Source organism: Ochotona princeps, chromosome 4, assembly GCF_030435755.1.
Source record: "Ochotona princeps isolate mOchPri1 chromosome 4, mOchPri1.hap1, whole genome shotgun sequence".
NCBI classification, from domain to species: domain Eukaryota; kingdom Metazoa; phylum Chordata; class Mammalia; order Lagomorpha; family Ochotonidae; genus Ochotona; species Ochotona princeps.
In genome coordinates, this window is record NC_080835.1 from 48,374,188 (window position 1) to 48,392,980 (window position 18,793).

The window sequence follows — 18,793 nt, forward strand, 5'->3', positions numbered from 1 at the left end:
TTTTAGAACATTTAAAAATATTTTATAGCTCATTTAATTATCTAATTGGTAGTGAATTATTGCATTTCCACATATGAAAGGCATAGTTACTGACACTGTAGCTTATAAAGAAATTCTGGTTGGTTCATGATAACTGCTTTTCTCAATATTGCAATGTCAAGCAAGCATCCAAGTACTTTTGACCATTAAAAACTGGAAATGGAGTGACTGCTTCTTGATTGGATAAGGGTCAGTGTGCATTTCAACCTGATTGCTTATCTTGTGGCAGTAGAACTGCACTGTGGTAACTCACTCATTAGGATTCTTTGCCCTCTAATATTTTTTTCAGAGTGTCCTTTACCTCCGTGTTCCTCAGGCTATAGATCAGAGGGTTAAGCATGGGAATTACAAGACTATAAAAGACAGAGGCCACTTTGTTGTATTTCCGTGAATGCCCTGTTTTGGGTTGCTGCAGGTACATGAAAAACAGTGTTCCATAGAAGATGATGACCACAGTGAGGTGGGAGGCACAGGTGGAAAAGGCCTTACACTTGCCCTCGGAAGACTGAATTTTTATAATAGAAAAGAGGATGCAGATATAGGAGAAGAGGACTGTCAGGAGGGACCCAGTGAGATTCACGGCCGAGAAAATCAGAAGCTGTTTCTCTTTGTTGTGGGTATCAGAGCAGGAGAGGGCGAGGAGAGGTGGGTCAGCACAGTAGAAGTGGTGGATGACATTGGAGTCACAGAAAGACAGTTGGAAAGTCAGAACGGTTTGTATCACAGAATTGAGGAAGCCGTAGGTGTAGACCCCGACCACCAACTCTTTGCAGACCCTCTGTGTCATGATGGCTGCATAAATCAGGGGGTTGCAGATAGCCATGTAGCGGTCATAGGCCATCGTAGCCAAGAGGAAGCACTCAGTAGTGGCAAAAGCACTGGAGAAATACAGCTGAGTGAAACAGCCTGCAAAAGAGATGGTTTTTTTCTTCACCAATAAATTATGCAGCATCTTAGGCCCGATGGAAGATGAGTAACAAAGATCAATGAATGCCAGGTGACTGAGGAAATAATACATGGGGGTGTGCAGCCGTGAATTGGCCTTGATGAGCAGGATCATACCGAGGTTTCCCACCAGGGTGATGAGATACATTACCAGGAACACCAAAAAGAGGGGCAGTTGAAGCTCAGGATACTCTGTGAATCCCATGAGGACAAATTCTGTCACTGTGGTACGATTGCTTCTGGTCATTTTGTTCTCTGGAGTCTTGCAGAAGGAAGAAATACGGCTTATTCAATGATGAGATGTTCAGGAACAAAAGTTTCTCACACCACTGCGTTATAATACTACATGACAAAAACAGAGCTTTATAATCACATTAAGTGAAATAAGCCAGTCTCAAAAACAAAAAACAAAACCAAAAAAAATCTTCCACCACCCCACTCAAAAACCCACAAATGTTTGGCAGTCAACGTAGAATATAAAAATATATAGGAATGAAATGGACATCTTGTGATGATTGCCATTTTTAGGCCTGGATTATACAACTGCTATGGAACTGTGATCTTCCAACCTTTTATTTACTGAATATTATGGTTAGTGGTGAATTACACCTGTGGAGTATAGAGAGGATTTAAAACAAAATAGGCTAACTTTAGTCATGGGGCCTTATTCTGCTAAAACAGATGGAGAAATCATGGGCTCTCTTCTTTTTAAAAATCAGAACAACAAAATTTTTCCTAGGATAGAGCTTATTTTCATGCTAACAGTGAAAGTTTTCAGTTCAACTGAACCAGTAATTACTTTTGGGTCCTGCTTGACTCCAGCTGGTATGTGTGATGTTGGAAGGAGAAGGATACTGTCCTCAGAGGGCCTAGTGGAAGAGTTCACAATGCATTTACTCTACAAGGGGCAGTGAGCTGAGTATGATGAAAGCGGCACACAGCACTTTGGGTTCATAATGCCAGTACAGTATTTTTCTCTTTCTGCTTTACAATAAGTTTTATATGGTTTGAAAGAAAATCATTTCCTGTTGAATTCTGATCCTTGTGACATGGTTAGATAAACATTTCTCAATTTAAAATGATTAAAAATATCTTTTTATTCTAGGGCATTACTGGATTCATTTTTACACTGCAAGCTTTGATCCACCTGGAATTTAATTTTAACATATGAAATTTCTGCAAAGGGCTATCCTGGTGTCTTAATGCAACTTACTGGTAAAATCAAGTTTCCTGAAGAGTTTGTTGATTTAAAACTCCAGTCTTATAATACATTCTCTTTTTCTTTCTAATTCTTTGAGAGGCACAGATGGAGAAAGAGACAAAGAACTCCTGTCTACTGGCTTCCTGCCCAAATGCCAGCAATGGCAAAGCATTGCAGCTGAAGTCAGCGGCTGGGAACTCAAACCACGTCTCCCTCTTGGATGTCAAGAACCCAGCGACTAGAGCCATTACTGCCGCTTTTAAGGGTCTGCTGCTGCAAGAAGCTGAAGTTTGGATTTGGAGCTTGGTATTGAATCTAGCTATTTTGAAATGGGATACAGACACTTTAACTGCTGTCTCAATAGTTAGGCTAAACACATGCTTATTGGGTCAATTTCTGATTTCTTTCTTTCTTTCTTTCTTTTTTTTTTTGTTTTTTGGCAATTTCTTCTAGAACCAAGACCAAATATCTAAGTACAACAGTTATATCATTCATAGTAATGTTGGATAGCAAGCTTTCTGATTATTCTAACATAATTTTGGGAGAAATGACATTGTTAACAAAGTATATGCTTCATTTGCTAAAGACTTCCTTAGAGAGTTTTGATGCTTAAGTTTTACAGATATACATGCTGTGCATATCTTTAAAGTATACTCACAATATTTTACTGTTTGGTTATTAGTATAAATGAAACCTATATTTTAAAATTTTTGTGACCTATTCAACCATTATTTACATATGGAATAATTACTGATTTTTGTAAATTAATTTTACTAGCAGATTCTTTACCATAGTTGCCTATGATTTGAAGACAACTTTTTAAAATTGTTTTTCTTGTTTCTTTTTCAAGTGCACGTTTATAAGGTATGTGACTATGTTCCCCATTTTTACATAGTATCTCTCATTTCTTTCTTTTCTCCACTTGTACTGGTTAGAACTTCTAGAACAATGCTTAAATCGACAGCAACAAGGGTGGCAAGTTTTACTTTTCATCTCCTGGAAGGTACTTCAGAAGCACAAAGAGACTCTTAGGATGAAAGCCAGAGAGAAAGGCCTGTGCAAAACTCCTGGCGTTTCAGAAGGTCTAGGTTCCAAAGAGCTGCAAATAGGTAGAGTGATTACAAAGTAGGCCTCCTAGAAGCAGGCCTGCTTTTGGCACTGGCAGAGCCCAGGGCAAGACGAAAGACAGAAGCCCACAGGCATGTCTATTGATGCCTAAATCTTAAGTTTAAATTCAGTAACAACAAATTTTAAAAGACATGCTCAACAACTGTGTCTTTAAAACAACCTGGAAGGCAGAATTCTTGATATTATGCAACGATATTAGGAGAACCTGTCTCCAGTTCCCACACATGGCTGCAAATACATGGCCATGGCAGCTGACAAATAAAATATCTGTTGATATTCCCACTAACAGCCAATTCTTGGCCACTCTAAAATCATCAGTGTGAGACCATCAACACTGTAGTTCACCTTACAAGGTGGAAAAGAGGCTCTTGTAGATTCTGAGTGGAAATTGGGAGTTGCTTGGGCAAGGAATTTTAAGATTGCATTACCTGGAAGATGGTCTAGAAGGGGCTGTGAGTGGGCACATTCTTTTGGCCTGATAGATCCCTTGCCCTCTGGGGGTATGATGCTGTAGGAAAAGTCCCCAAATAGCCCAATACTTTGTGAGGGGTTGAGAGCTTTGAATGCCAGGGAGATGCAGTAACTAATTCAGTACTAAATAAGGAGGATCCAGTAACAGTTAAGCAGTAGAATGACTTGACTAGTACTCAACTTCCAGGGCTTTAACCTGCCAGTATGTGTGTAGATGGACCGAAAGAATGGAGGGACCAGCAAACTTGGCAGCTGGGACATTTTCTACATAACAGAAACAAGGATTTGAATGAGGCAGTGATGACTGGAATAAAGAGAGGAGACAGTCAGAAGAGATATCCACAAAACACAGACTATGTCACTTGGCATTTGATTGGGACGTTTAGTATCCAAGTCTAGGAGATCAAGATAAGAATAGTAATACAAATAGTTTAATTTATAAGTTTACTTTTTGTTCTTCAGGGTGACCCAATACAATTTTAACAATGCACATGTACAAAATTTCTCATCAAAGAACTCAAAAGTAGATAATACAAGGAGGGAATAAATATCACTGCATTTACTTGATTGAATAATGGCTGTGTGGTAGTAGTGATTTTGCTAGAAACACGAAGATTGGGTTCGGAGTGGATTTGGAGGGAGAAGCATTGAGTTCAGTTTGAAGGAATAACAGATGTCATTGTGCAGTCAGGGAAAGTGACTGCCTTGAGTCATTGACATCCATGTGATGGTGATGGTGGAAGAAAGATGAAGGCAAAGGCTTAAGGACTGAAGTTTGGGGAAATCTATCTTTAAAGAGCTAGTGTGAGGAGTCAGCAGGGGAAAATTGGTGACCGATTTTGTCCAGGCTACCTTATGTCAGGAAAAACTAATAAAAATTTTTAAAAGATTTATTTATCTTTATTGCAAAGTCAGATACACAGAGAAGAGGAGAGAGACAGAGAGGAAGATCTTCTCTCCCCAAGCGGTCGAAATAGCTGAAGCTGCACCTATCCTAAGCCAGGAGCCTAGAGCCTCTTTCGGGTCTTCCAGGTGGGTGCAGGGTCCCAAGGCGTTGGGCCATCCTCGACTGCTTTCCCAGGCTACAAGCAGGGAGCTGGATTAGAACCAGTGCCCATATGGGATCCTGGCATGTGCAAGGTGAGGACGCTAGCCTATTGCACCGGGCCCTAAGAAGTTTTTAAATAGGAGGCATTTCTGGCACTCTTGGCTTACGGTAGATGTAATCTTTTTTGTTTGTTTGTTTTGTTTAAAACTCCCTCAACAGTAGTTTAAAATGAAACAAAGCCCAAGAACTCAGTCGTTTGTGCTTAAGTTTATTTCGTAACATTTCTGCTTGCCAAATATTTCTTGTTGAGAATTTTGTGCCATCTAAAGGTAAAAAACAAAAGCAACAACAACAAAAAATAAAAAACAAAACACCATTCTTGTGTAATCATTTCTAGACTTAAGACTTCCCATAACCATGAGGGCAGGAATATTTCCTACTTCAAGCTGAGACCTGCAAAGGATTAGTACCTTTTAGAAGAGCATGCCACTGTGCGGATTCTGGCTGGCTTTAATGACAGAAGATATTTACTATGTTAGCTGTCATTCAAAGGATTTCACCTTTGTCTATAAAGCTTCTGAGAAATGGTTAATGTATTATAATTCAGAAGTTTAAAAAAATTTCTATGCTGTTAGTTAAATATTCCTTCATAATTTATCATTTTGCCTGAATTACAAAGAACTTTCAGTTGAATTCATTTCAACATTTGAGGATTACTAAAAATATAAATGTTTTGTCTTTAAGTTCTTAGAATATAACTAGGGATAAGTGCTGTGGCTCAATAGGCTCCTCATCTGCCTTCAAACACCAGCATCCCATGTGGGCACTGGTTCATGTCCTGGATGCTCCACTTTGATCCTGCTCCCTGCTTACAGCCTGGAAAAGTAGTGGGAGATGGCTCAAGACCTTAGGACCCTGGAAGGTGGAAGACCTGGAAGAAGACCTGGAAGAAGATCCTGGCTCCTGGCTTCAGATCGGCTCAGCTCCGGCCATTGTGGTCACTTAGGCAGTGAACCTGTGGACAGATTTTTCTCTTTGTATCTCCTTCTCTCTGTAAATCTGCTTTTCCAATAAAAATAAATAAATCTTTCAAAAAAGAGAATCTAACTAGACCTGATGAGTTTTTAGAAAAAACAAAACAATAAATCTCTAATAATGCTTAGTTGACTTCTAATTTTTGACCTTAGTGGAAATTATGGTCCCTTAAGAGAAAAATGGATGGTTCCTTTTAAAAAGAAAATGCCAATTAGTGAGATTAAATTACTGTCACACTAAATGACAATAAGAAGCCATTATCTGAATACTTCCAACGTGTCAAAATTTACTCTACTTTAGACATATAATTTCATTTAATACATAATCTGTCTTGAAGGAAACAGACATGGAAATGTTTAGTATTCCATCAAAAATGTAAGTCAGGATAGCAAACCAGGCAGCTTGATGTCAATCCTTGGCCTAAAGTATCTCTTCAGTTTTGGTTTCTCAGTGCTTTTTAAAAATGATTTTATTTGTTTCATTTTATCTTGAAAATTTACATGCCAGAAGAAAATTTCAGGAATATTGACATGAACTCAATGATGATATTTCCTCCTAATCTATTCAGGTGCATTTAACCACATGGGTGCACTCCCAAAATACTTTGTGGAAAATGGAATGAAAAGGTAAGCTTATTTTAGCGCAAAAACCTTTTGAGAAATCTATGCAAGGATTTTTTCATATTATATATTTCCACAAACTCCTAGAAGACCATTCATATATTGTCATGTTTAATCAATTTATTAAAATATTTTATAGTTTTGAGTGTTACTTTGTTCCTTACTATTATTCATTGTGTGGACAATGCAAATGACTTCTTAAACCTTGCAAAGACAGGAGCATGTGAACCACTTTGAGAGTCTAATGAAAACTAGTATCAGTTTCTAGTCATGTTGCTACTATGGTTTGCAAATAGAGTGCTGCACTGATAAAATTCCTAGTCTTGTCAGTGGTGTCTTTACCGGCTATTCATCCCCCTGCAGATGCTGGCACCCCATGTGGGCCCTGGTTCACAATTTAGCTCCCTGTTTATTGCCTGAAAAAGTAGTGGAGCATGGTTCAAGTCCATGTGCCCCTGTACCCATGTTGGGAGATCCAGAGGAGACTACCAGATCTTGGCTTTACATTGGCTCAGGTTTGGCTGTTGTAGTCACTTAGAGTGTGAACCAGCAGATGGAAGATCTTTCTCTCTATCTGTCCTTTTCTCTGTAAATCTGACCTGCCTTTCCAATAAAAATAAATAAATCTTTTTAAAAATTCCTGGTCTTGCAAGTAAAAGTCAATTCCTCCTCCCCAATTCCATCTCTGACAGAGCACATGTTTCCCAAAGTCCTGTCCTTTTCCCAGTCCCAGAACTGAAACTCTACTCTAGGTTGTCTTGTGTTTTTGCTGTGATAGCCTTAGAAGCAAATGTGACTTACCAAGTGCTTATTGCTCAGTTAGTCAGAACTCCCAATGTCCTGAAAACCTCCTCCTAGTGCATTTCCAACCCAGGCTTCTTCATTTCTAACTGGAACGCTTGGCTTCTGTGTTCCACACAAGCCTGTATTTATAATGTCCAAGTTTAATGAGTCTCTTATCTCTTGCTACCACCATTGCCTGAGGGAACAGTTTACACAGTTTCTGTAATATATCTTATATTTGATTTAAATCACTCTTGGGGATTAGAATCTCTGAGTCATCTTGGTAACTCGTGATGACTTATGTTGTAAGGCTTGCTGCCTGTTCTCTGGATGACTCCTAAATCCAGAACATGGCACAGGATGCTAGGGTCACCTATCTTGCCCTTGTCTGCCAGGGTAGCTTTAAACTTGCAGTTTAGGTGAATTTTGGGGGGAAGATCAGGAAAGATAATGCAAAGATTCCATGAATAGGATGTGCACACAGAACATTTTTGCTTGCAAACAAAAGGTGATCTGGGCTAGGATATTTTTTAATATATTTTTATTACGAATTTTGAATTGTGTCGTACAATTTTGTGTAGGCTTGGATTCCTCCCCAAACTCCCACCCCCGTCAGATTTTTCCCATTTTGTTACAATAGTGTAGTCCTTCATAAGGAATTATAATTCTATCAGTCTCTTATTTAAGTGTACCCCGATATTGTTGGTACAGACAATGTCAGACAGTCCAGTATCCCATTGTCTACACATGTCCAACAGTTTCATTGGGAATCCATCCTTCGTTTGGATGCAGGGATGCATGTTCCATTATACCTCCATATCTGTATATGATAGACCCCAGTACTCCATCACTATACATTACCATAAGTGAGAAGCCATGAAACAAGGTCAACAACTGGTATGAGTTAGAACAACCACAACCACCACCACAACAACATCAACAACAAATTACAGCACCATGAAAAAAAAACATGCGCCACTGAGTAACCAACACATGAGTGACAAAAAGGAAACACAGAAGTCTCTTGGGAAAGATGATGCCATCGTATAATTCATGAGCCCATGATGAATTCGACTAGAGAAGAGATTATCTGGAATGAACCAAACTGAAATAAAAAACATCAAAACACATGGGATACAGCCAAAAAGGCAAACAAACAATTAAAAAAACAGTATGGATTGGACTATTGGAGTTACATTTTCCATGTTGGTTTCCTTATATAAGAGAGAATATATGGTATTTATTCTTTTGTGATTGACTCATTTCACTGAGCATAATAGTCTCTAGTTGGAACCACCAGGTTGTAAATAGAATAATTTCATTTGGGCTAGGATATTTGTCACAACAGATAGTGTAAGAGAAATGTAGTCAGTACTTTTCTATTGTTTTGGATTTCCCAAAGAATCAAATTAAGGAATAAAACATAAAACCAGGTCAGATGGCAAATATTCTTAATAGTCCCAAAGGTCTCCTTCCTTTTCTTTGCCTAACTACTCCCAGCCCGTTGAAACTGAGCAGTCAGAACCTCCCAGTTTGATCAGCATCAGATTCTAAAGACATTTAGTTTTTCCTCTTGGCCACCCAGGGGAAAGTTTTATTAGATTATTGCAGTGATTTAGCACAAAGAACAGAATCCTTTATATCAGAATTTAAAGCAATAGTGAAAGGTGAAAGCTTCTCACTGGGCTATGATATTTAGTTCTAGTTTATAGGAAGGACTTGCATTAGCGAAAGGTGCTCCTGTGACTCACACATTTAACTGGGGATTCACTTTGAGAAAAACATTCCATAACTTGTAAGCAACTTGGGAATTTTAGTTGGTTACAGTTGAAGCATTTTATTATAATATACTAATATAACACAGTGAAATATTCTGAATCTTCTTTGGTCAGCTTTTTATTTTTTTATGTGAGATTAAAAATTCCTTGTTTAGACTAATTCATTTGCTTCCAGTTTCAATCTTTGCAAATCAGACTCTATTTGCTTGTAACCCATATCTCCACCATTCCTGGAATCTTTCTGACATCTCACTTGGTCAATGTGCACAGGTTTTCTCAGAGGAATGTGACTGATCTAATCAATTTCAAGCTTGTTGCTGTTTCTTGAATAAAACTGGCCAGACAGTCTTGCCCAGTGGTGAGGTTAGCTGCAGATTGAGATGATATTTACCAAAAAGTAGTTAACAGATTTTAGAAATGTGTTTAAATTACCAAGTTTCCTTAATTTCTCCAAGACTCATATAGTTTCAGGCCCAAGGAGCAAGGCAGAGGTAGATCTTACTACTTTGTAATTGGTGTTTAAATATATATGGAGGGACTGATTGTCCCTCCAACATCACACTACATCTGTGGATACAACTAATGGTGGATTTGGTGGTATTTAGCGGAAAAAAATTTGCATTTATTTGTAACATATACAGACTTTTCTTATCTTTATTTCCTAAAGGATATAGTACAACTACTTATTTGGCATTTCCATTGCATTTGGTATTATAAGCAGCCCAGAGAAGATTCAAAGTATATGAGAGGAAGTGCATAGATTATAAGGGGATCCCACACACTCAAGCACCTGAGGATTGTAGTATACTGGAACCAATCTCCTACAGTTGCTGAGAAAAGGCTGCATGTAAAAGGTAGAGAAGTAATGACTTTCCTTGTTGCTCTAAAGTGCCCATTATTGGGGGATGTGCTACGAGTCAGAGAGGTATCAGCCAGAGTTGCTAGGAAAACAGGGGGAGAGCAGAGATGCTGCTTCACTTAGTGTGCTCTGCAGCTTTGTGCTCATCTCTGGACCTTATTTTCAGTTCAAACACATGAGATGTGAATCCCTGGATTAATCCTCAGACACAATGTGATCTCTAAAACTGACTGAGCTCATGCTGCCTTGTCCCCTGAGGAGTCATTAAACTCTCCACTTGGAGTCAAATAATCCAAACCCAAATACTAGCTTCAAGGTAAACAACTTCCAGATCAAAAGGAATGAGTATATTAGTGAGACTAAAAGTGCATTTGCTGACAACTGCAGGAACACAAACTAACTCTGGTTTCAGACTGGAGCTAGCATGTCAGTAAGATTGCATAATCATGACAATAAAATGAGGAACAGTCGTAGCAGGCATAGTAGGCAGGAGTAGCATCTCAAATTAATTTTAGTTTTTTGATTGGAAGTGAAAACTCTGGAGATACACCTTAAGATTGTAATCCAGGCTCTTCCACTTTTTACTATATAACATCTGGCAGGCTACCTCTCTAGGCTTCTATTTCCTCATGTGTCAAGTGAGGATAATAACAATATTTCACAACGGGTTACTGAAAATAGTTTATTAGCTAAAACACTAAAATATTACTTCTGGTATTACTGTTTTCATACTAATGGTGTCTGGTACATTGAGTATGTGCTACATGCTAGACATTATTTCAAGCTCCTTACATATATCATCTGACTTCATCGCCAACACTTATGTTCATTATACAGATGAGAAATTTGAGTATTTCCAGTAACTTGAAAAAGGTCAAAAAGGGATAAGCAGGCAGATGAACTGAGATTTGAAATGGGCAGTCTAAGCTCAAAGCGAAGATCATTCTTCTCGATGCATCTCTGTCTCATGCCAAAGATGAAATGCTTTTAAAATGTCATTTACACTATATCCAGTTATCCTGTAATGTTTAAACATTGAACAACCTAACTCCTTATATAATGGTGCTATCGAAAGGAATAAGGGGCATCCAAATAAAAACTCAATTATTGATTTAATTCCAGTTAACACTATTGCTACTATTATGCATACACTACTTATATTACTAACAGTGTGTGTATATGAATTGTCAGGAGTCTTCAGTGATAAGTAACTAAAACTTTTTTTTAAACAGAATTAGTCATAAGGCTATGCCCTCAAACTACTGAGGAACTAATCAAGTAAAGACACCACTAGAGGTGGTGCTGGAAACTCAGGGATCCAATCTGCCCTTCACCACCATCATTGCTGCTCACTGGAGACTAAGGGCATTAACACAGCACCTGCTGCCCAGAGCTGCCAGAGACATGCTGCCAGAGACTTACGCCACAGCTCTGAAGGATGTATTTATCTCTTACTGTCCTGAAGAAAGCAATATTCCTTTGATTTACCGTATTGGTTGGGATGAGTAGATCCTGCAGTCTCCACTTGGATCTTTCAATATAATAGCTCTGTTCCATTGTTTTAGTAGCCAGCACATAGTTTTTGATGAAGCCCATTTCAATTACAAATCCAGGTATTCATGGGTCCACAATATGCTGCAATTGTTCCTATAAGCTTCTCTGTTGGACTGCAATCAAGTTCTGGACCTTTGACAAGTAGCATTGCATGGAGTCAGTGTATACTAACCCATGCAATGTCTAGGATTTTACATTTAGCATTGATAATTATCTTTATTTTATTTTATTTTATTTTAAGATGTTCAGTATTTTTAATTTCTATGAAGAATTTTTTTCAAGGACAGATTTCTTTTCATTTCTTTTTTTATTAATTACGTTGCATTATGTGACTCAGTTTCATAGGCTCTGGGATTCCCCAACCCCTCCCTGTGCCCTCCCCCCATGATGAATTCCTCCACCTTGTTGCTGTATTACAGTTCAAATTCAGTCAAGATTCTTTCTTTGCATACATATACCAAGCATAGAGTCCAGCATCTTATTGTCCAGATTCAATGATTTCTTGGGGAGACCATCTCTGGCAGAATATCATCCCAATCAATTAAAAGCCCCAACACAACATCAACAACAATTTACAACATTATGGAATTAATTGACATGGTGTTTAGTGACCAATATGTTAAAAAATGCAAGTTTTAACCACATCCTGTGACTACTTCATTGACATTTCAATTTTAGCTTATATACAGAACCAGCTGCTACACAACTTAAAATGGCTATAGGGTACTATTCAGTTGTCTCGTGTCTATTTTCATTTTAGTATTTAGCTGTTTATTGTGTTGAAGCATAATTTTGCTGAAAGTGGCAGATTTTAGGATAGCCTAAATTGGCTTATAACTCTAACAAGGCATGTCAACAGTTGAGGTGCAGAACAGTTTTACAATGGGTGTGCAGAGAAATCTTCAATATTCTAGGGAGGAGTAACTAATCTTTGTGTCCTACCTAGTAAGGTATATGTGGATCCACACTGACTGCTTCCTGTCTGGTTCTAAGCTTTCCTTATTGTTCTCTGTCTATCTACTCTAATTTTTTTTGGGTGGGGGACTCCGGATGGACCCTGATGGTCATTGCAAGAGAGGGTGGGGATCCAAAGTTGGAACTAAGTAAGGACCAGAGAAAACTCCTCTCCTTCCTAGTCCCAAATGAAGTTTACTGTTCTTCTGTTTTGGCGGACCACTCAGGGATCCTGGCTGTTGTTCCGATGACCTTGGATCCTGCGAGGAAGGATTTGGGCTTCTTCCATCCCATGTGGGAGATCCAAACCAGAGTGGGTGACCTCAGAGTTCTTGGTCTCCGAAGGCACTCCAGTTCTCCTTGGCAGTTGGGATGTAGTCCTCGGTGCTCGTACTGATAGTCCTTGGTGAGGATCTGGGAGTCTTCAGAGTTGGGATACAAGCCTCCTCCTGTCCTTCAGCTCCGCTCTGGGGTACCCCCCACTCTGTGCATAATTATCTTTAAATTGCATGAAATCCACTCAGAGTAGATAAGGAATGAAAATCATATAATATATATGTGATATTATTCAAAGGGTATTCTCTCAAGATATAAAGTCTTTAGTCTAAGGGACTCTGGATTTTGAATCAATCCAGATGCTGGAATTTTGTGAAGACCTTGCCCTATATTTCATGGCAGGTCAGATAAATCTCCTGCTCTTGAACCCCAGACATGTCAAGTATGATATATATATCATACATGTCAAGTATAGCCTTACTGGAATTCCCATGCACATTTCCAAGGATACCATGTTTAAGATGGCTACCTCTGGGTCAGTCTTTCTTTGATACTACACTGTGAATAGACTATCAACCTTGACATGTACTTTCAATATATACATAATCTCTGTCACTTAAAAGTTAACTTTGTCCATTGAAATTAAATCCTATTTAAGAATCAGTATCTCCTACCTACATCTCAAGTCTGCAGAAAATGACTATAGCACTTCTTCTTTTTTTTTTTTAAAGATTTATTTATTTTATTACAAAGTCAGATATAGAGAGGAGGAGAGACAGAGAGAAAGATCTTCTGTCCGATGATTCACTCCCCAAGTCAGCCGCAACGGCCGGTGCTGCGCCGATTCTGAAGCAGGGAACTAGGAACCTCTTCCAGGTCTCCCACGTGGGTACAGGGTCCCAATGCATTGGGCCATCCTCGACTGTTTTCCCAGGCCACAAGCAGGGAACTGGATGGGAAGTGGAGCTGCCGGGATTAGAACCGGCTCCCCTATGGGGTCCTCATGCGTTCAAGGCTAATACTTTAGGCGTTAGGCCACGCTGCCGGGCCCGACTATAGCACTTCTTAAAAGTGGTTATGTTCCTTCACTGGTGAATTTCTCAGCTCTACATAATAACAGATGCTTTGACTCTCCTTGGAGAATGCACACATGCGTAAATATGTGAAATACATCTGATACTTGTAGCTCCACATTCTATATCTATCTTAACTTTTGATGGCCTCATCTGAACACAAGTAGAATTTATCCCTAAATTCTAATTTACACGTTCAGGCAACTTCTCAGTCTAGCATTTTATCAATGAATTAAATAACTAAATTATGTCCATGATTTGTGGCTTCCTGCTATAGATGATTACTTGTGTTCCCCCATATTCACATATCAAACATTTAATTACCATTGTGAGGGTATGATGTAGTGGATTGTTGGGGATGTGATTGTATTGTGAATGTGAAACCCTCCCAAATGGGATTAGAGATATTATAAAAGAGCTCAAAGTGCTGCCATCTTCCTTCTACTTCAGGGGAAACAGAAGTGTATGACATAACTTTTCAGTTCTGCCATATTTTACAGGAAAAAAAGCAATGATTCTCCAAATAGTCTAGAAAGCAAGAAAAAAGAAACTACCAATTCATTCTATGAAGCCAGTGTTACCCTTATACAAAATTCAAAAAGAGATAAACAAAACACTACAGGCCAATTTCTCTGAAGAACATAGATGCAAAAATTCTAAAAAAAATAATACTAGGATGAGTCCATCACCATTTTAAAAAGGTGATCCATAATCAGTAAGCTGCAATTGTTCCAGGAATGTGGGAGTATTTAATTCAGACCAATTAATAAAGATGACACATTGTATCAATAAAAAGAAAATATTATATCAGACAAGAAAAACCATTCATAAAATTCAACTTCCATTCATGATGAATATCCTAGACAAATTAGATAATAGAAGGTTTATCCTTAACATTATGAAGGTTATACATGGACCCTGAATGGCAAGAAACTAGGAAACTAGTTGATATTAAGTAGAAAAAATGGTGAAATAAGGATATCTGTCAGACAACTTAGATAACATTTTGAATGCTTCATACACAAGTTATGATTTTACTAGCTTTATTTATCAAAATCTTAACATTTCTTTCAAAATTTCTCATCTCTTATTTGCCATCTGAAAGATAAACCTACTGCAATTGTCTAGAACTTTCTTTAGAGCGATTCGCATTTCTTGATTCCTTAGACTATAAACGATGGGGTTAAGCAGTGGTGTTAGCACCGTATATGTCACAGCCATCAGCATGTCTTCACGAAATGTGTCACTGCCCTTGGACCTCAGATAGACAAAGCAAGCAAATCCATAGTGTATGGACACCACAATGAGGTGGGAGGAACAAGTTGAAAAGGCCTTATACCTTCCTGTTGTAGACGACATCTTCATAACTATGGATGCTATGAAGACATAGGAAACCATAATTAAAACCAAGCTACCGACCAGTACAAAGGCAGAGAGCACAAAAATAATCATTTCATGATGGAAAGCATAATCACAGGCAAGGTGGACCACAGGTGAGATGTCACAGAAGAAATGCTGGATGATGTAAGAGTCACAAAAAGACAAGTTGAATACAATGGTGATGATGCACAGAGAAATTAGGAACCCAGTAATACAAGAGGCCACTATGAGCTGAAAGCAGATCTGATGGGTCATCAGGATGGGATAGTGCAGTGGGTTGTGGATGGCTGTGTAGCGGTCATAGGACATGGCAGCCAAGATGAAGCAGTTGTTGCCTCCCAAGCCAAAGAAGAACAACATCTGTGTGGCACACTCGGGAAGAGATATGGTCTTGCTGTCTGATAATAAATCTACTAACATGCGGGGGATGATCACCAGGGTGGTACAAGTTTCTGAAAAGGACAGGCCAAAGAGGAGGAAGTACATGGGGGTGTGAAGGTTGGGACTGAGCCTGATGGCCACCATGATGGCCGCATTTGCAGCCAGGATGGTCACATGGGAGAAGAAGATCACCATAAAGAGTAGACTCTGCAGGTGTGGGAAACTGGAAAATCCCCACAGAAGGAATGTGTGCACTGTGGTGTGATTGCCCATTCTCCCAAGGCAGATGGATTTTTTCACACAGGTTTACACGTGCTTAAAGGGCAAGATCCTGAAATGATTGTAAAAAGCTTGTGCACTGGTGTCAGCTGGACAGAGTCTCTGGACACATGTAAAGCAATTCTTCGTGAAAAAGTCTGAGGACTGGGAGAAAATGCACCTGGCAGAAGTCAAGGTCAGGAGTCTGAATGAAGAGAATGACTCTAGTATGACAAATTATGTAAATGCCATAAGATGAATCCTGGACTCTGCCAGAGCTAACTGCAGTTTATTTCTCCTTTTGTCAATATCTGCAATGAACAGAGAACAGATAAAATAAGATTTGTTTTTTTCTCATTTATTTAAAAAAAATCTATTTACTTAAGGGCAGAGTGAGAGACAGACAGAGAAAGAGACAGAGAGAGAGAGGGATATGGAGGTAAGAGGGGGGAGGGAGGCAGAGAGAGAGAGAGAGAGAGAGAGAGAGAGAGAGAGAGACAGATGGAGATGAGATGAAGGGATTTTTCTCACCAGTTGTACACCCACCAAATGGCCACAATGGCCAGGGCTGGACAAGACCAGAGTCAGGAGCATAAATATCCATCTAGATGTTCCAATGGGTTCATGGTCTTAAGCATGGTCTTTGCTGAGCACATCACAGGGACTTGGTTCTGAAGTGAAACAGCTCGGACTTGAATTGGCCAGTGTTTTAGGCGGCAAATTAACCTGGTCTCACCAAATGGATCTGGATCTTTCGTGCTACATTTTTGAAATGCTTTCTGTAATGAGATGGTACCCTGACATTCAGGAATGCTTACTAAATGCTAGCAGAATGAATGAAATATGGAAGTAAATCATTACAATAATGTGAATGAGTACAATAATATTTTACAGCAAGTACTGAAAATTTTCAAAAGGACTGACATTTTTTTCAGTGCTTCTCTCTTTATGTCAGAGCTCTCCAAGGTAGAGTGATGGAAATTGAAGTGGCAGGGAGTAACAGAAAGGCTGGCTGACAATTACTATGTCAGATTCACAAACATTAAAGAAAAAGAAGATGAACAAGATTGTACTGCAGAGATTAATAGCAGAAGAGATGCTGCTTTTAAAATTTATATTTTAGTTTTGGGCATAAAATATAACCATTAGTCCAGGTAAACAGCACTTATCACCGATAATGTGCCTGATCGTATACTGCAATTAAGATAGCAGTATCTTACATAATACTCACACAAGTATGTGGTAGTAACTTCCATTAAGATTTTGCAAAAGATGCAAGCAAGGTACATCATGATTAACTGAAGACAGATCATGAATTCATCCAACATGTGTTGACTGAATAGCCATGATTTGCCAGACAATTCCCTGCATGGGAAACAGACCATTGCACCAGACACACAAGATCTCAGCAGTAGCAGCACATGTCTGATACTTACACAATCGGGAGCTTTGTCTGAGGACTTAAACACAGAAGGACAATATGTAAAATGAGGACTTAAACACAAAAGGACAATATGTAAAATGACTGTATAGATGCATTCCTCATTCTTGTTTGTTCAATACACATACACTAAACAAATAAGAAAAACAAGGAAAGAAAACTTGTCAAAATTCTAGTGCTTACCTAGGGCCTTAACAGATAACTAGAACCTACAAGGGAAAAAAAACTGTTTTCATTTATACACTACTCATTTGCTGTAGTGTTACATCAAATTTTCCCCACATAAGTGGTCTTTTAGTAAGGCACATACACAAATTGCCAAAATTTTGTCTACAGCATCTCTGTCTACAGTCACCACAAGCCTCTTCAAGGAGAGAAGAGAAATCTTCAGGACACAGGATATGTAGAGTTTTATTAGTGATTTTGATGATGAATTTGAATTTTATATGTTCCCATATATGCTGACGATAAGCTCTTTCCTCATATCACTCAATTACAGAAACTATAGTGAAAATGTACAACCTAGCACTATTTCCATTCTCTCAAGCAATTCTGGCAGTCACTTCAGAATAGGATGCCTTTAGCCCTGTGCCAATCTTTCTGCTTGTTTGGTTCAAGCCTTTTCTTCCTTTGAAACCTGGCTTTCGCCTTGAGTTTGTTATCCTATGCTGGGCTTTCAAAGCTTCAACACTTTCCCATGTAGTGTTTGGGGTTTCCTCTCTCCCAGCAAAGGCACTAACAACATTTCTAATTCCCAGCTTATCTCTGCACATAGTTTCTTCAGTCTCTTTGAAAAGCTATAAGAATGCACAGGTACTTGATTATTAGAAGACAAAATGATGTTCATTTTAAAGAGTGAGAAAACCTGAATATTTCTGTCTTCTAACCAGGAAGGAAAGTACACATTTATACTTGCCTTTCCCATTAGAGTTTCCTCTAACTCTGGATCCTCACTCAATCTTCCTACTAATGCAGTCCATGGGAGCCAACCATTATGGGTCAAGTGTTAGGTTTCTGCCTGCTTTTGGGTAGGTCTGGATTACTTTCCAGGCTTCCAGCTTAGGCTCTGGACCCATCCTGGCCATTCCAGGCATTTCAATGTCTGAGGAGTCCTCTTTGAAATTAGAGTCTCTTATAACCTCTATGTCTTCATTCGTTCAGGGTAGAACTCAAAAGCATCAAGACTTTAATTAGAGTCCTGGGGCCAAGGTGGTGATTACCTTGAGACCTTTGCTTTAGGTACTAGAAGCCTTGTGCATTTGGATCTTTGCTTTAACCTGATGTCCACAAAAATGCGTTTAAAATCTTATCAATAGGTTTAACATTATTCATTGGAATAACAATGGAAATGACTGCAATATATTTCTTTTTTTTTTTTTTTTTTAATTATTTATTATTTAACTTCAGTAATTACATTGTATTATGTGACACAGTTACATAGATACTTGGGTTCTCCCCACCCCTCCCCAAACCCTCCCACCATGGTGGATTCCTCCACCTTATTGCATAACCACAGCTCAAGTTCAGCTGAGATTTCCCCATTGCAAGCGTATACCAAACATAGAGTCC

At 38.8% G+C, this 18,793-nt stretch overlaps 2 protein-coding genes across 2 annotated transcripts; both read right to left on the minus strand.

Annotated features, from left to right (window-relative positions):
- Nucleotides 1–295: 295 nt before the first annotated feature.
- Nucleotides 296–1,231, minus strand: LOC101523878 (olfactory receptor 8U3-like). Its single transcript, XM_004593848.2, has one exon. The coding sequence runs from the start codon at nt 1,229–1,231 to the stop codon at nt 296–298; it is 936 nt and encodes a 311-aa protein (XP_004593905.2).
- Nucleotides 1,232–14,844: 13,613 nt separating this feature from the next.
- Nucleotides 14,845–15,798, minus strand: LOC101524120 (olfactory receptor 10K1-like). The gene has a single exon (XM_012929393.2). It carries the CDS (start codon nt 15,796–15,798, stop codon nt 14,845–14,847), a length of 954 nt encoding a protein of 317 aa, XP_012784847.2.
- Between the last annotated feature and the right edge of the window lie 2,995 nt (nt 15,799–18,793).

Bases quoted from the DNA above. Each gene is read 5' to 3' on its own strand.
- LOC101523878 (XM_004593848.2), bottom strand. From the start codon at position 1,231: ATGACCAGAAGCAATCGTACCACAGTGACAGAATTTGTCCTCATGGGA.
- LOC101524120 (XM_012929393.2), bottom strand. From the start codon at position 15,798: ATGGGCAATCACACCACAGTGCACACATTCCTTCTGTGGGGATTTTCC.